General features: G+C 42.9%; 1 protein-coding gene across 8 annotated transcripts in view; it reads right to left on the minus strand.

The window, feature by feature from the left end:
• LOC139409013 (PATJ crumbs cell polarity complex component) overlaps positions 1–18621 on the minus strand; it is a 169238-nt gene that overhangs the window by 102400 nt on the left and 48217 nt on the right. For all 8 annotated transcript variants that reach the window (XM_071153635.1, XM_071153633.1, XM_071153632.1 and 5 more), the window contains 7 exons: positions 15099–15308; positions 14600–14722; positions 12274–12645; positions 11853–12016; positions 7935–7997; positions 7640–7711; positions 2–116 (listed from right to left, as the gene is read on the minus strand). In XM_071153635.1, the coding sequence (XP_071009736.1) occupies positions 2–116; positions 7640–7711; positions 7935–7997; positions 11853–12016; positions 12274–12645; positions 14600–14722; positions 15099–15308 (1119 nt within the window). The remainder of the gene's footprint in view (position 1; positions 117–7639; positions 7712–7934; positions 7998–11852; positions 12017–12273; positions 12646–14599; positions 14723–15098; positions 15309–18621) is intronic.

An 18621-nucleotide genomic window follows, 5' to 3' on the forward strand; every position in this document is an offset into this window, starting at 1 on the left:
CCTGTTTGATGAAGATGCCCTTGAGTTCCTCTCCATTCTTCAGTCTCTTGATGACGCTGTGCCCGCCCACAATGCTTATACCAAGGGACTCGCCCTCCTCCTGCCACACCTCCACCCTTGAAGCACGTGGGCACAGTAAGTACACAAACAATCGAGGGCAAGCACACACAAATACAAGCGTATGCACACAAACACACCAAGCCTGTGATCTCGATCACTCGGGGAACCTTGCCTACATTCATTTTGTACAAAAAACTAACAAGAAAAGGCCATTTAATAGGTTCGAGTCAAGTGGCAAGAATTCTCCATGGAAGAGGCGTGCACGGTACACACACACACACACACACACACACGGAGGTACCCTTCTAGAGACCTTGAGTTGGATTTCTCCTTTAACTGTGATATAAATCACATACTAGCTTCAATAAGTAAGCTGTAACATTTGTTTGCAGAGTTGTTTGCGTGTGAGCGCCAGTCTAAATAGATAGCGTCACCAGTCAAGCTACCTCCTTTATGAACTGAGGATTCGAATAGATCTTCAGTGTTCTTCCATTTTGATGAGTCGCTAGCCCACTGTCTGGTAGATTCTTATCAGAAGACTCAACGACCAGGGCAGTTAACCCAATCCAAAACAACAAGGGGGGGGGGTCAGCTCATATCACGTTTAGAGCCATTTGGGTAATGCTTTTACTTCACGTCTGGCATCATAATCACGTCATAACAGCTGACAACCTGTCATATGGGGGTCATAACCACGTCATAACAGCTGACAACCTGTCATATGGGGGTCATAACCACGTCATAACAGCTGACAACCTGTCATATGGGGGTCATAACCACGTCATAACAGCTGACAACCTGTCATATGGGGGTCATAACCACGTCATAACAGCTGACAACCTGTCATATGGGGGTCATAAGCACGTCATAACAGCTGACAACCTGTCATATGGGGGTCATAAGCACGTCATAACAGCTGACAACCTGTCATAATATGGGGGTCATGACCATTATATTTAGACCTGTTGTGACATATTTTGTGTCATTTTATAGCTGGTTATGACACCTACACAAGAGTGTCAAAACCACACAAAACCTACCACACAAGGCAAAACATTCCATTACACCGTAGCCTACTTGTCAACAGTATGTTCATGTTAAATACATTTAAAAAATGTAATTGACCTAAATTATCATTATAATTGCGCACAGATTGATGTCAGACATGATGACTGGGATGAATGCAGGAGCAGATTTCAGGAGCAGGACTGATGACTGACATGAGGGCGTGTACGTGATAGGCCTATGTGCCTCATATGAATATGATGTTCATAATGCTTCTTGACAGTCATCAACTGTACTTTCTTAGTCCAAGTAAAGTATCACAGGATGGTCGTAACGCGTCATGACAGTAGCGTAAAGCGTATTTTCTTCAAGTGGTTTAAAATAGGATAAAAAAACAAAAACATGACTAAAGAATTCATTACCACAACAAAAGGAATTGAGAAAAGAAAGGAAACTTCTTGTCTGGGGAAAAAAATGTAACTTGAACAAATATGGGTTGACACTTATGGAGGGGTCATAACCAGCCATAAAATATGGCAGTGTGTGACAGGATAGTCTAAATATATGGATCATGATGGTGTCATGACCATGTTATAACAGGGTTATATGACCTGTTACGACATATGACATGGTTATGACTGTGAAATCACATGTTATGACACGGGGTCATGTAAAGTGTTACCCTATTATGTATATAAGAAGAGCAAAATGTACCAACACTTAGTTTTCATGATTTATGGTTGAATTATAAATTGTATGGAAAATGCTTATTGTGTGTAGACATTTTGGAAACGGTTATTAGACATTATTTGTGTGGAGCATCCGTTTATTTGCTTTTGTGACACCTGGTGGCCAATTGCTGATTTACCTGTAGAGTGGTATACAAGTAGTCTGACCATACTGCTCAAATATTGGCCCCCATTAAATTGGATATTTGAGTGATATAAAATAAAAGTTAACTATACCTGACAAGTTTGAGCGGTTTAGGCTAATTTCCCATACTTTGTGGGCTCTGCCTGTCAAGCAACATTAGGACGCATTTGCCGATGTACTGTTAGTTGACAATGTTTACTTTGCAAGCTACCGGTAGAAACTTTATACAGTTGTCCAATCCTAGTACTAGACCTTAACGTTATTCGTTAACGTTATTCCCTTTTCAATATTGTTTTTAAAGAGAGTGTTTCATCACGATTGCTTGGACTATGTCAAATTGGGTAGCTCGCTAATAACAGATCACTTCAATATGGCTAGTTAACAAACTAACTTTCAGGAGATGGCTTTACAGTTCATATAAGAAAATCAGTCAATTGGAGAGCAAGGCCCAGTCAATCAGAATTAGTTTTTCCCCACAAATGGGCTTTTAAATTATTATGTTTTTACACACAGTATCATCATCAGCTGTCCGGGTGGCTAGTCTCAGATAATCGCACATGTGAAGAAGCAGGATGTGGAGGACCTGGGCTGGCGTGGTTACACGTGGTCTGCGGTTGCGACGCCAGTTTGACATAGTGCCAAATTCTCTAAAAGTACGTTGGTAGAGAAATGAACATTCAATTCTCTGGCTACAGCTCTGGTGAACATTCCTGCAGTCAGCATGCCAATTCCATGCTCCCTCAACTTGAGACATCTGTGGAATTGTGTTATGTGACAAAACTGCATATTTGAGAGTGGCCTTTTATTGTCCCCAGCACAAGGTGCACCTGTGTAATTATCATGCTGTTTAAATCAGCTTCTTGATATGCCACACCTGTCAGGTGAATGGATTATCTTGGCAAAGGAGAAATGCTCCTTTGGGCTACAAACAAATTTGTGCACACAATTTGAGAGAAATAAGCATTTTGTGCAAATGGAACATTTCTGGGATCTTTTATTTGAGCTCATGAAACATGGGACCAACAGTACATTAGTGGTGATGACAGTATTCCGACTGAAAACTTCACCAGGACGAGGACTTGCCGATCAAGTTCTTATCAAAAGCTAAATGACATGCTGTTTGCTTAGCTGGCTAGCGACATGCCATATGCCAAATGGATAGGCTACCATCACGTATCTGAAAATAAATGACCAATTGATGTTTACTGATCATGAAAAACATAGTTACATGCTGTATAACTGTGATAGACCTAAAATGGTCACAATTGTTTTGCTTGGAATATTATTATTATTTTTTTTATTATTATTATTTTTTTATTATTATTTATTTATTTATTTATTTTTTAAAATCGGACAATGATTTGAAAACGGCACGTAGTTGTCAGTGGTTTAAGAGAAGCTCGTCCCCCAGCAGCCAAATCAAATGCTCTGCAGCGTATTGTGAGGTTTTATTGATAATTACCTACAGTGCCTTGCGAAAGTATTCGGCCCCCTTGAACTTTGCGACCTTTTGCCACATTTCAGGCTTCAAACATAAAGATATAAAACTATTTTTTTGTGAAGAATCAACAACAAGTGGGACACAATCATGAAGTGGAACGACATTTATTGGATATTTCAAACTTTTTTAACAAATCAAAAACTGAAAAATTGGGCGTGCAAAATTATTCAGCCCCTTTACTTTCAGTGCAGCAAACTCTCCAGAAGTTCAGTGAGGATCTCTGAATGATCCAATGTTGACCTAAATGACTAATGATGATAAATACAATCCACCTGTGTGTAATCAAGTCTCCGTATAAATGCACCTGCACTGTGATAGTCTCAGAGGTGCGTCAAAAGCGCAGAGAGCATCATGAAGAACAAGGAACACACCAGGCAGGTCTGAGATACTGTTGTGAAGAAGTTTAAATCCGGATTTGGATACAAAAAGATTTCCCAAGCTTTAAACATCCCAAGGAGCACTGTGCAAGCGATAATATTGAAATGGAAGGAGTATCAGACCACTGCAAATCTACCAAGACCTACCATCTACCATGATTAATTATTTTGATACTAAAGTATATTTTAGCAATTACATTTACTTTTGATACTTAATATTTAAAACCGAATACTTTCACTCGAGTAGTATTTTGCAGTGTGAACTTTTACTTGAGAAATGTTCAATTAAGCCATCTTCACTTTTACTCAAGTATGACAAATGGGTACTTTTTACACCACTGACACACACACGCACAACAATCAGACACCAATTTCGCAGTATGAAACAAACTCAATTGCGTACCAACTCAAACATGCTTTCTGGTTTTGCAAGACTACAGTACAGTGACTCCACACTACAGTGCGATCCCAACTGTTATCTTCTCCAAGGACAATGGCTTCACTGGGGGCAAGGCCATTTATCAAACAAAACAATCTCCAAACACACCAGGACAGAAAAGATCTGAGGTCTTATTTATTATAGTAGTACTGTAGTTGAGATACTTGTCGCTATTCTGAGTTCTCCAATGTCTGAGCAAAGCCCTGTGGCTCTGAATTTCTCATGTAGAATAGTGTACGTACAGTTTGCATTTGAGCAATGTGTGTATCAGTTTGAGTGTGTGTGAATAAACAGTTCACGCAACAAGTGTGCGTCTTCTTGCCTCTACATACAGTGCATTTGGAAAGTATTCAGACTTATTGACTTGTTCCACTTGTTACATGACAGACAGCCTTACTCTAAATTTGATAAAATTGTTTTTTTCCCTTCATCAATCTCCACACCATACCCATAACAAAGTGAAATCTGTTTTTAATTCATTTTTGCAAATGTATTAAAAATAAAACAGAAATACATTTACATAAGTATTCAGACCCTTTACCATGAGACTTGACATTGAATTCAATTGATTGGACATGTAATGTCCCACAGTTGACAGTGCATGTTGTGGGATCCTGTATTTTACATTATAGCCATTAGCATATATATGATTAAATATTATCTGATGTTGGTTGTGTGAGGTGTCTGCATTTGTGCACTGGAGCATCATTATGAGATTAAACAACTGCTTGCTACTTGCCTGTTTGTGTGTGACAAGAACTGAGTAACATGGTGTGACCTGCATGTTGCAAAACTGTAGATAACAGCCCAGCAGATGCTTTGTCCTTGTGTTTGTATGTAACAATATTGAGCACATGGTGTGACTTGCTGTATCGTACAAAGTTGTGATAGGGAGGGGTGGTCATCACAAGGTTTAACTGAGATGGAAAAATACTGAACAACACAATAGCAGGAACTGAGCAACTGTTATAACTAGGGGGTGATACCAGAACAGTAGGAATCTATATATCGACGGAGGGAGGACTCCAAGAAGCGCCAAGAGGCGGGAACCCGCCTAAGCGCCTGCGATAGACTGGGCAAGTTTAAACCACACCCAGCCTCTACTGTGATAGACATTGTCCCAACCCGTCTGTTGGCCTATCACAGTATAAGAACACTGTTTACATACAGTGCCTTGCGAAAGTATTCGGCCCCCTTGAACTTTGCGACCTTTTGCCACATTTCAGGCTTCAAACATAAATATATAAAACTGTATTTTTTTGTGAAGAATCAACAACAAGTGGGACACAATCATGAAGTGGAACGACATTTATTGGATATTTCAAACTTTAACAAATCAAAAACTGAAAAATTGGGCGTGCAAAATTATTCAGCCCCCTTAAGTTAATACTTTGTAGCGCCACCTTTTGCTGCGATTACAGCTGTAAGTCGCTTGGGGTATGTCTCTATCAGTTTTGCACATTGAGAGACTGACATTTTTTCCCATTCCTCCTTGCAAAACAGCTCGAGCTCAGTGAGGTTGGATGGAGAGCATTTGTGAACAGCAGTTTTCAGTTCTTTCCACAGATTCTCGATTGGATTCATGTCTGGACTTTTGACTTGGTCATTCTAACACCTGGATATGTTTATTTTTGAACCATTCCATTGTAGATTTTGCTTTATGTTTTGGATCATTGTCTTGTTGGAAGACAAATCTCGTCCCAGTCTCAGGTCTTTTGCAGACTCCATCAGGTTTTCTTCCAGAATGGTCCTGTATTTGGCTCCATCCATCTTCCCATCAATTTTAACCATCTTCCCTGTCCCTGCTGAAGAAAAGCAGGCCCGAACCATGATGCTGCCACCATGTTTGACAGTGGGGATGGTGTGTTGCTTTTACGCCAAACATAACGTTTTGCATTGTTGCCAAAAAGTTCAATTTTTGGTTTCATATGACCAGACCTTCTTCCACATGTTTGGTGTGTCTCCCAGGTGGCTTGTGGCAAACGTTAAACAACACTTTTTATGGATATCTTTAAGAAATGGCTTTCTTCTTGCCACTCTTCCATAAAGGCCAGATTTGTGCAATATACGACTGATTGTTGTCCTATGGACAGAGTCTCCCACCTCAGCTGTAGATCTCTGCAGTTCATCCAGAGTGATCATGGGCCTCTTGGCTGCATCTCTGATCAGTCTTCATCTTGTATGAGCTGAAAGTTTATAGGGACGGCCAGGTCTTGGTAGATTTGCAGTGGTCTGATACTCCTTCTATTTCAATATTATCGCTTGCACAGTGCTCCTTGGGATGTTTAAAGCTTGGGAAATCTTTTTGTATCCAAATCCGGCTTTAAACTTCTTCACAACAGTATCTCAGACCTGCCTGGTGTGTTCCTTGTTCTTCATGATGCTCTCTGCGCTTTTGACGCACCTCTGAGACTATCACAGTGCAGGTGCATTTATACGGACACTTGATTACACACAGGTGGATTGTATTTATCATCATTAGTCATTTAGGTCAACATTGGATCATTCAGAGATCCTCACTGAACTTCTGGAGAGTTTGCTGCACTGAAAGTAAAGGGGCTGAATAATTTTGCACGCCCAATTTTTCAGTTTTTGATTTGTTAAAAAAGTTTGAAATATCCAATAAATGTCGTTCCACTTCATGATTGTGTCTCACTTGTTGTTGATTCTTCACAAAAAAATAGTTTTATATCTTTATGTTTGAAGCCTGAAATGTGGCAAAAGGTCGCAAAGTTCAAGGGGGCCGAATACTTTCGCAAGGCACTGTATATGTGCTTCTGATTTGAATTGATCATCGTCTACCCCAAGAAATAAGGCATAACAGACAATGCTATATCTTAAATATAGTCACAGGTAAACGGCATGTCGTTCATCACCTAATTTACCTAAGACTATATTCATGATATTGGCCAGCCTCACATGCTATATCAGTTGGCCCATAGGCTTGTGCGGGACTTGCAAAGAGGGGAGAGGGGGGGTGGAGCTACCGCTCCGCTTCCTGCTTCTGCTCCTCGTTTTAGTATCTTTTCTAACGCGTCTCCCCTGTGAACTTAAGCATCTGACGCAATTACAGGATATTTTAGTTGTGGGTTTCCAAGATAATGTAGGCAGAAACCCCAAACTAGCGGCATTTTAGAATCCATAATAATGACAGACGCAGGATTTCGTCCAGTCACAGTTCATTCTACATTGCTGATGAGAGATCGACACAGGTGTGACAATATTGGTGAATACAGCACGGTTTCGAATTCAGCTCGTCCAAAATCAGGCACACCCATGATCCAAAACTACCCATTTTAAGTGAACCGTTACGCCTCTGCTAAAGAGCATCTGCCCAGGTTCTCATTGAAAAGACGTAGTCTGTAACACAGCAGAGACACTCACCTGCGTGGGGGTCCCCAGTGGCTGAACGCAGGGGTTTCCTCTCCCTCTCCTTCCTCCCTCTCAGGTAGATCACTAAGAGCAAAACACGCAAAATGTTGTCGACCACTAACTCTGTTGTCCCCGTATGTTCTATTTTCCTGTATCTGCACGCCGCCTGCTTCCCGCTGACCACTGCAAGGTCTCTTAACCTCGAACGGCATACATTACATACAATAAAGGTTTCAAGAAAAAATTAATGTAGAATGTGAATGAATGGAATTGAATCTGGCTCTACAGATGTGCTGTGTTCTCCTACCTGTGTCGTCCTCCTCCACCCTGGCCCCTCTTCCTCCTCTCCGTGTCAACCAAACGCACCGAGCTACAGGAGACCAAATCAACCATTAGGTCGATCAATCAATCATTATATTGTCCCAGAAATGTGTAGTTTTACGCAATAGATTGTTCTTTTACGTTTTGAAGTTGTAGGTGTGCATATGTGTAAGATACCGTATGTAGCGCATTAGGATATGGGCAATTCCACGGTACTGGAATTATGCTGCGAGACAGAGTTTTCACTTCAGAAGGGATACTTCGGAATGTTGTCATTTAAGCCCGTTGTCTACTTCCCTAGAGACAGGTGAACCGTGCATATCATTTTTATGTCTCTGCATCCTGTATGAAGGAAGTCAGGAAGTTTTGCGTGCCAATGCTAACTAGCAGATATCGTACACTTCCAGTCATTGCGCTGACGCCAGTTAACAGCTTCCTTCAAACTGCACGCAGAGACATAACATTTTTAAACTATTATTTTTTTTATCCACCGTCTGACTCTGGCGAAGTAAAAAATCCTGAAGAATCCCTTTAAAAAATGTGGGGGAAAAAAAAGTGGACTTCAAAGTTGAACAACCCATAGAACTCGATGCACAATGACTACTTTGAACAATTTCCACAGAAAAGTTGACAAAAACACATTTAGAGGAAGAACTGTGCAGATACAAAGTGGAATTGCCCATGTGACATAGCAACCGGTAGCACTGGCCTCAATCTTTAGAAATAGTTCAAAACTATTTTTCTCATGCGCTCTTGTCTTTCTGCAGCAGATATACTGAGCAATATGCTTTTAACATCAAATCGCAGTATCGAATCGAAATGCATATAGGAATTGTGAGAATCGCAATACATATTGTATCGGCTGATAAATGCTGATTAATGAATTCGATATTCATCTCACCCGGCAAGAGATGCAGTCAAAAACGCATCTGTGAGTATGAATGAGGCTGTTAGGGGCGTGAGGAGAAGTCAAACTTCCTTTGGGCTCTTTTTGGTTTAATAGAAATCGGACGAGGAGAGAAATGAAAAAAGGAACTGCTCAAGACCGCGATATCGGCTTCGTACTTGATCCTGCACTGTGAAATTAGGCTGAGAGGGATTTGAAAGGGCTTTGTGGTTGCGAACGCTTTGCGGAGATCAAACCACAAATGTATTCTGGTTTTTATGTAGCGTTAGAAACCTCTTGTGACGTGTCGGGCCAAAGCTCGACTACTGCGGAAAGTTTGCACCTAAAAAGGTGGAACAAATTCATAAGTAAAGGTTCAGAAGAATGTGTGTCTGATTTGTAAGGGCTGTACAGCTGAATGCAAAGGAGCGCACATGTAACTGTTAGCCACCGGGTTTATGGGCATCTGTTTATTTTCCCCGTCTTACTGTCCTCAGTACTATCTAATTTATTCCTCTATATCTATGTTTTTTTTTTTTGCTTTACCATTTGTTTTGTGTTTCGTCTGGGACAACAGTCTTTTGGGATGGGGGATGCTTTCGCGGGAGGGATATCAGAAGACAATTGGAGGTTTACATAGAGTCAGTTGCAGATACAGAATGTTTAGCAGTGCATATACTGCATTATGGAACAGCTACGGTGCATTCAGAAGGTATTCAGACGCCTTGACCGTTTGCACATTTTGTTACGTTACAGCTTTTTCCCCGCTATCTACACACAACACCCCATAATGACAAAGCAAAAACAGGTTTTTGGAAATGTTTGCAAATGTATAAAAAATAAATAAATGGAAATATGATATTTACATAAGTATTCAGATTCTTTAATCAGTACTTTGTTGAAGCACCTTTGGCAGCGATTACAGCCTCAAGTCTTCTTGGGTATGATGCTACAAGCTTGGCACACCTGTATTTGGGGAGTTTCTCCCATTCTTCTCTGCAGAGCCTCTCAAGCGCTGTCAGGTTGGATGGAGAGCGTCACTGCACAACTATTTTCAGGTCTCTCCAGAGATATTCGATCGGGTTCACGTCCGGGCTCTGGAAGGGCCACTCAAGGACAGAGACTTGTCCCGAAGCCACTCCTGTGTTGTCTTGGCTGTGTGCTTAGGGTCGTTGTCCTGTTGGAAGGTGAACCTTCCTACTACTGCACTGCTGAGGCTAGGAAAACAAGCGTCACACTACATCCGCAATAACATCTGCTAAATATGTGTATGTGACTAATAAAATTTGATTTGGGCAAACTAAGCAGGTTGTCATGAGCCTTTTACTGAGGAGTGTCCTCTGTCTGACCACTACCATAAAGGCCTGATTGCTCGAGTCCTGCAGAGATGGCTGTCCTTCTGGAAGGTTCTCCCATCTCCACAGAGGAACTCTGGAGCGCTGTCAGAGTGACCATCTGGTTCTTGGTCACCTCCCTGACCAATGCTCTTCTTCCCCGATTGCTCAGTTTGGCCAGGTGGCCAGCTCTAGGAAGAGCTATAGAGGTTCCAAACTTCTTTGATTGAAGAATGGAGGCCACTACATTCTTGGGGACTTTCAATGTTGAAAAAATGTTTTGGTACCCTTCCCCAGATCTGTGCCTTGACACAATCCTGTCTTGGAGCTCTACGGACAATTCCTTCAGCCTCAAGGCTTGGTTTTTGCTCTGACGTGCACTGTCAACTGTGGGACCTTATATAGACAGGTGTGCACCTCTCCAAATCATGTCCAATCAATTGAATTTACCACAGGTGGACTCCAAGTTGTAGAAACATCTCAAGGATGATCAATGGAAACAAGATGCCCCTGAGCCCAATTTCGAGTCTCACAGCAAAGGGTCTGAATACTTATGGAAATAAGGTATGTTTTTTGTTTTTAATGCCTTAGGAAAAAATTCAAAACCCCTTTTTTTTACTTTTTCATTGTGGGGTATTGTGTGTAGATTGCTGAGAAAATGTTTATATTTAATCCATTTTAGAATAAGGCTGTAATGTAAGAAAATGTGGAAAAAGTCAAGGGGTCTGAATACTTCCCGAAGGCACTGTTTATCAAATTACTTTATTCTTGCTATGTAAAATTTACACCAATAAATAAAAAAAGTCCATGTACATAAAAATGTGTCTAGAATGTACATGTAACAAAAGAAAAACCTGTAAAATCAACGTTTATTTTTGTCCCCCAAAGAGGGACCCGAAAAATAGAAAAATAAGTTAGCCATGGTCCCACTCCTAGACCCACCCCGGGCTGGATCCAGGGACCTTCTGAACACATTGGCAACCAGCACCAACAAAGCATTGTTACCAGTCACTCCACAAAAGCAAGTGAAACAACTAATTCAAGGTCTCGGAGAAGGTGACGGCATAGATTGACCGGTACAAGCGTGCATCGCTAAACTACCTAGCCATTTCACATCGGCTACACACACATTTTTTTTTAAATCTGGTGTAGGAAACCATCTCCTATTCTGCATTCAGGATATTCTGTTTTCTTATCTTGATCATGGCTCAGATGCATGCATGATTGAATCATGACTGTCCTCCAGAGTGGCGCTGCGGTTATTGCCTAGTTATTTTGTTTTTAAACGTATAAGGCAGTATCACTGGGGTCATTGCCTGCCATACCCGTTCACCAGCAGAGGGGGCGCTATAAGCCCACTAAAGAGCCAGGATCTGCAGACCAATTTATCAGTAGATGAAAAGAAAGGAAACAAACCATTACCTCAAAGATACATGTAAATTGCATGTAAATCTTACACAACCCACTCAAGACGAGATATGGCGTCACTGAACACTCAAGGCAGTTTACTGAAAAGTGTCTAATTGGCGCATATTATTATTATTATGAAATTATATTAGTTCTGGTATTTTTGGAAACACCCGCAGTATTGGTTCAACTTCACACCCACATTTTTGTAGAAATCAATTGTTGTGGGTAAATACGTGTCGGAACGTGAGTGAGTGAGAGAGAGAGAGGTACTGACTCGGTGTCCGTGTCAGTCAGGGTGAGTTCTGATCCTCCGTTCCTGGAGTCTGAGTCTGCCTCACTGTCCCCACCCGTCTCCACCCAGGAGTCCACAGACTGACCCAGAGAGAGCTGGTCAAGAAGGGCTCTGGGCTGCAGGTCTGGATTGGACATCTCCTCCACCTGTTAGGAGGGTAAGACTAAATTATATTATCCTGTCCCCAGACACACTTACCTAAAAAATAAACGGGACGCACTGTGATGTGAAGCATTTTACTTCGGAATATAGTACTGATTCAACAGTAACAGTGGTCTTGAAGACTGCATGAGATGAGTGGAGTCAGGTGTGTTACAGCAGTACCTTGTTGGCATAGATCTAAAGGTGGAAGCCAGGCAACTCTCGCCTGACTTGCCAGCGCACAACACAGTGGCGCACTCACCTTTTCCTGAGCTCCAGAGTGTACAGAGGCCGGCAGGACAGGGCCTCCGTTGTCTCTCGCCCACTCTCCCCACGAAGGTGGGGGTTTTCTGGGGTAGGGGTCCACCACCTGCCCCTCCCTATCCTCCACTCCATCATCCTCCTCTTCATCATCATCCACGGTCATCTCCCTCTCCTCTCCATTTGGGCTGGGCGTCAAGGTGGGAGTGGGGGTGGGGTTAAGGCTCCTAGTGGTCAATGTGGGGGTGGGGTTAAGGGTCAAGGCAGGGGTCAAAGGTGAGGTGTAGCGAGGGAAGCTACCGTCCAGGATCAGCTCGGGTTCGCCCTCTTCCTGTCCAAGATCCTCCGGGAGGATGGAGCCATCAGCAAAGCCCTGGACACACACACACACACACACACACACACACTATTGTGTCAATATCCAATGACAATGTTAGCAAGAGGGAAAGCATGCGGGTGTGATGTTTTTCATATCTATGATACAAGTTAACAGTGGGATTTCAATTCAACTGCAAAAGATTGAATTGGGCCAAGTCTTTAAGGAATAGAAGGCTGAAGGTGGTGTTAAGTGGTTACAAAAGATGCTTCAAGAACAACCTGTTTGACCAACCACTGCATAGATCTACACTACCACTAAAAGTTTTAGAACACCTACTCATTCAAGGGTTTTTCTTTATTTGTACATTTTCTACATTGTAGAAAAATAGTAAAGACATCAAAACTAGGAACTAACACATATGGAATCATGTAGTATCCAAAATTGTGAAAGAAATGTAAATATATTTTATATTTGAGATTCTTCAAATAGCCACCAGTTGCCTTGATGACAGCTTTGCACACTCTTGGCATTCTCTCAACCAGCTTCGCCTGGAATGCTTTTCCAACAGTCTTGAAGGAGTTCCCACATATGCTGAGCACTTGTTGGCTGATTTTCCTTCAGTCTGCGGTCCAAACTCATCCCAAACCATCTCAATTGGGTTGAGGTAGGGGGATTGTGGAGGCCAGGTCATCTGATGCAGCACTCAATCACTCTCCTTCTTGGTTATATAGCTACAGAATGCTGTGGTAACCATGCTGGATAAGTGTGCCTTGAATTATAAATAAATCACAGACAGTGTCACATGAAAAGCATACCCACACCGTCACGCCTCCTCCACCATGCTTTACTGTGAGAAATACACATGGGGAAGTCATCCGTACACCCACACCGCGTCTCACAAAGACACGGTGGTTGGAACCAAACATTTCGAATATGGATTCTAGACCAAGACACATTTCCACCAGTCTAATGTCCATTGCTCGTGTTTCTTGGCCCAAGCAAGTCTCTTCTTCTTATTGGTGTCCTATAGTAGTGGTTTCTTAGCAGCAATTTGACCATGAAGGCCTGATTCACACAGTCTCCTCTGAACAGTTGATGTTGAGATGTGTCTGCTTCTTGAACACTGAAGCATTTATTTGGGCTGCAATTTCTGAGGCTGGTAACTCTAATGAACGTATCCTCTACAGCAGAGGTAAATCTGGGTCTTCCTTTCCTGTGGCGGTCCTCATGAGACAGTTTCATCATAGCACTTGGTTTTTGCAACTGCACTTGAAGAAACTTCTTGAAATCCGTATTGACTTCATGTCTTAAAGTAATGGACTGTCGCTTCTCTTTGCTTATTTGAGCCGTTCTTAGGCCTATTTGGTAAAAGACCATCTTCTGTATACCCCCCCACCTTGTCACAACACAAGTGATTGGCTCAAACGCATTGAGTAGGAAAGAAGGCACACCTGTTAATTGAAATGCATTCCAGGTGAAGCTGGTTGAGAGAACGCAAAGAGTCTGCGAAGCTGTCATCGAGGCAAAGGGTGGCTACTTTGAAGAATCTCAAATCTAAAACATTTTGATTTGTTTAACGCATGATTCCATGTGTTACTTCATAGTTGATGTTTTCACTACAAAAAAAAAAAAAAAACGTTTGAACGAGTAAGTGTTTGAAAACTTTTCAACGGTAGTGTCGATCCAACCGAATACACACCCAACATCACTCAGGTCAGTAGTGACCTCGGGTGTCAAAAGACTACCTGACCGTTTTATCACTGCTATCAGAGCCTTCTGATGTGTGACAAACAGCTTCGAAGAGCAATGAAGGGCCGGGCTTCGTTCTCTTTCGCATACCCAATACTAGTGGCAGCCTATCAAAGCTAAGCCAGGGGTACTTAGCCAGGGTTACTTCCTTCTGTTTGTTATGTAGTGATCATAATCCTGATATTAGAGCTTTGAGTGTAATGTTTAGAAAAAAGTGCTGTAATGTAAACATACTACCGTGGTGCTATTACAACAGTACCTTGGAAACAGGCAGGAGTGAGTGTGTAAACAAGAGGGACACACTCTCCTCTCGGACCGTGCTCTGTCCCTCTGTCCCCCGGAGCGCTAGGTCCCCATGTCCCCTCTCCTCTGCTCCTTCCATCTTGAAGGAGACACACATACAGGTGGGCACCATTCACACACGGTCAGGATTTCCTATAAGACTACACACTCTCAATATACTGTCGGAGCTGAAAACAGGTCATCACGCCCCTGCAACAGATGTTTCTTTTGGATAACTAGGTTCTTCAAAAATAAAAAAGTAAAATTCCATCACAAGTCAATAGCGTCACTAATATGTGGCATCAAGCACCAACACCTTTTAAAACACAAGTTTAAAAGAACACAAAAAGTAAAGCAAAAAGGAAACGTGAAAATAAATGTCAACAACAAAAAAGTGTGAAATGTTTCATGTGCATTATCCCTGCCATAACAAATCTACTTAAATCAAGTCCCCGACACATCACCGTGGTACGTACCACTAATGGCTTGCAGATGCCCAAGTAGACGGTTCCAGACGGGGCGGCCTTGAGCACCTCCACGGCCTGGGGCAGGGTGCACGTGTCCAGGTAGGTGTCGTTGACAAACACCAGCTGGTCCCCGGGGAGCACACCCCCATGGCACTCTGCCACGCCGCCGGGCACCAGCGAGCGGATGACGATGACGGAGCGCGCAACGTCCAGAGGATCCTGCAGAGGGCGACACAGACCAGGAGAAAAATGCGTGTGTGAGAGTGAGAGGGGAGTGAGAGAGAGAGAGAGAGAGAGAGAGAGAGAAAGGAGAGAGAGAGAGAGAGAGAGAGAGAGAAAGGAGAGAGAGAAAGAGGAGAGCGAGAGAAAGGAGAAAAAGAGAGGAGTGTGAGATAAAGGAGAGAAAGAGAGGAGAGCGAGAGAAAGGAGTGAAAGAGAGGAGAGCGAGAGAAAGGAGTGAAAGAGAGGAGAGCGAGAGAAAGGAGAGAAAGAGAGGAGAGCGAGAGAAAGGAGAGAAAGAGAGGAGAGCGAGAGAAAGGAGAGAAAGAGAGGAGAGCGAGAGAAAGGAGAGAAAGGAGGGAAAGAGAGAGAGCGAGAGAGAGCGAGAGAGAGCGAGAGAGAGCGAGAGAGATACATACACACACATGAACGCACTCATATGAACACACAGTAATATGCAAGCCTGCAAACACTAACATATACACACACTCACATGTACTTACACAGCACATTAAGGCAATGCCTTGCTGGCTTCTCATTTACAGATTTAAAGCAACTGATGAGTTGGACAAAACCATTCTGCTGAAGTATACTACAACGATTCCTGCCCCCTGTGCCAAATGAGGTGTGTGAGTGTGTGTGTGTGTGTGTGTGTGTGTGGAGAAACAGCAGAGGGTAATTACAGAAAAGATGTCTCCATCTTTCACTCAAAATGTGACAGGTTTCTGACGAGTCACTTCACTTCGCTAACAGTAAGCACTTTGGCCGTGTCCTTGAACAGTCCATTGCCAATAAAGCATATAAGGTGAACGGTGCTGTTCTGAGGAGAAGCTGTTGATTTTTTCCTTGATGATGGAGCTGAGCACAGTGGATTATGCTTTTCCAGCTATACTGTCTAATGCAGTGGGGCAAAAAAGTATTTAGTCAGCCACCAATTGTGCAAGTTCTCCCACTTAAAAAGAGGGGGCCTGTAATTTTCATCATAGGTACACTTCAACTATGACAGACAAAATCCAGAAAATCACATTGTAGGATTTTTTATGAATTTATTTGCAAATTATGGTGGAAAATAAGTATTTGGTCACCTACAAACAAGCAAGATTTTTGGCTCTCACAGACCTGTAACTTCTTTTTAAGAGGCACCTCTGTCCTCCACTCATTACCTGTATTAATGGCACCTGTTTGAACACCTGTCCACAACCTCAAACAGTCACACTCCAAACTCCACTATGGCCAAGACCAAAGAGCTGTCAAAGGACACCAGAAACAAAATTGTAGACCTGCACCAGGCTGGGAAGACAATCTGCAATAGGTAAGCAGCTTGGTTTGAAGAAATCAACTGTGGGAGCAATTATTAGGAAATGGAAGACATACAAGACCACTGATAATCTCCCTCGATCTGGGGCTCCACGCAAGATCTCACCCCGTGGGGTCAAAATGATCACAAGAACGGTGAGCAAAAATCCCAGAACCACACGGGGGGACCTAGTGAATGACCTGCAGAGAGCAGGGACCAAAGTAACAAAGCCTACCATCAGTAACACACTACGCCGCCAGGGACTCAAATCCTGCAGTGCCAGACGTGTCCCCCTGCTTAAGCCAGTACATGTCCAGGCCCGTCTGAAGTTTGCTAGAGAGCATTTGGATGATCCAGAAGAAGATTGGGAGAATGTCATATGGTCAGATGAAACCAAAATATAACTTTCTGGTAAAAACTCAACTCGTCGTGTTTGGAGGACAAAGAATGCTGAGTTGCATCCAAAGAACACCATACCTACTGTGAAGCATGGGGGTGGAAACATCATGCTTTGGGGCTGTTTTTCTGCAAAGGGACCAGGACGACTGATCCGTGTAAAGGAAAGAATGAATGGGGCCACGTATCGTGAGATTTTGAGTGAAAACCTCCTTCCATCAGCAAGGGCATTGGAGATGAAACGTGGCTGGGTCTTTCAGCATGACAATGATCCCAAACACACCGCCCGGGCAACGAAGGAGTGGCTTCGTAAGAAGCATTTCAAAGTCCTGGATTTCAAAGTCTTTGGAAAATCTTTGGAGGGAGTTGAAAGTCTGTGTTGCCCAGCAACAGCCCCAAAGTATCACTGCTCTAGAGGAGATCTGCATGGAGGAATGGGCCAAAATACCAGCAACAGTGTGTGAAAACCTTGTGAAGACTTACAGAAAACGTTTGACCTCTGTCATTGCCAACAAAGGGTATATAACAAAGTATTGAGATAAACTTTTGTTATTGACCAAATACTTATTCTCCACCATAATTTGCAAATAAATTCATTAAAAATCCTACAATGTGATTTTCTGGATTTTGTCTGTCATAGTTGAAGTGTACCTATGATGGAAATTACAGGCCTCTCATCTTTTTAAGTGGGAGAACTTGCACAATTGGTGGCTGACTAAATACTTTTTTGCCCCACTGTATATGATGTGTGTGTTTTTAAGGTTTGACTACGCTTGTGGGGACCAGAAGTCCTCACAAGGATAGTAAAACAAACGTGTGTGCGCTTCCTTTGTTTGTGTGTGTGTGCTTACGTCTCAGTGTGTCTACAGTACGCCTTCAGCCCAAGTTCCATCCATCTCGGAGGCCTGTTGACTCCATCAGTACAGAAACACAACAGGAAGGAGGCTTGGCACGGCCAGCCAAAACAAAGTCAGAAATCACCTCAACACAAAACACAGGCAACACCATGGCACCTCGAGACACTCTGGCAACACTTCCTTGTCCCAATGAACCACCAGTGTGTTTTGCATCATGGTCCTGTCCCAAAGGACCCTGGTCAAAAGTAGTGCACTGCAATGGGAATAGGGTGCCATTTGGGACAAACACCTGTTGAGTGCATTTGTACAGGCTGATGTGAGGCATGAGCTGTACGGACTGCTGAGCACGTAACTGGTCGATATAAGTGTTACAACGCACATTTACTGTCTAGGTGGGAATTCACTGTAACTGAACCGGAAGCACAACCCTGGGTGTTGCAAGCAGACGTTGGTCCAACTAATTTTGTTTTAAATACTTTAGGTACGATTGATGGAGCTCGCCTGGGGAGGGATGGAACCAATGGAATAGTCCCAAAAGTGAAAATCCTGCCCACCCTGTGCTCTGTCTGACCTAAAATCAAACTCGCCTGACTGGTTTGCAAGCCTAGCCCCATGCTGAGCCATTGGGAAGTATGAGAACACTAGTAAAAAAGCTCTGCTCACTCCATCACCGTCCTACAGACAGTTACGTAAAATGTATCGAAGGGCCCAACAAAGCCACACTTCCCCTCTCATCCCAAGTGTGACTGGTATCAATCACGGC

Source organism: Oncorhynchus clarkii, chromosome 5 (genome assembly GCF_045791955.1).
Source record: "Oncorhynchus clarkii lewisi isolate Uvic-CL-2024 chromosome 5, UVic_Ocla_1.0, whole genome shotgun sequence".
Classification (NCBI taxonomy): domain Eukaryota; kingdom Metazoa; phylum Chordata; class Actinopteri; order Salmoniformes; family Salmonidae; genus Oncorhynchus; species Oncorhynchus clarkii.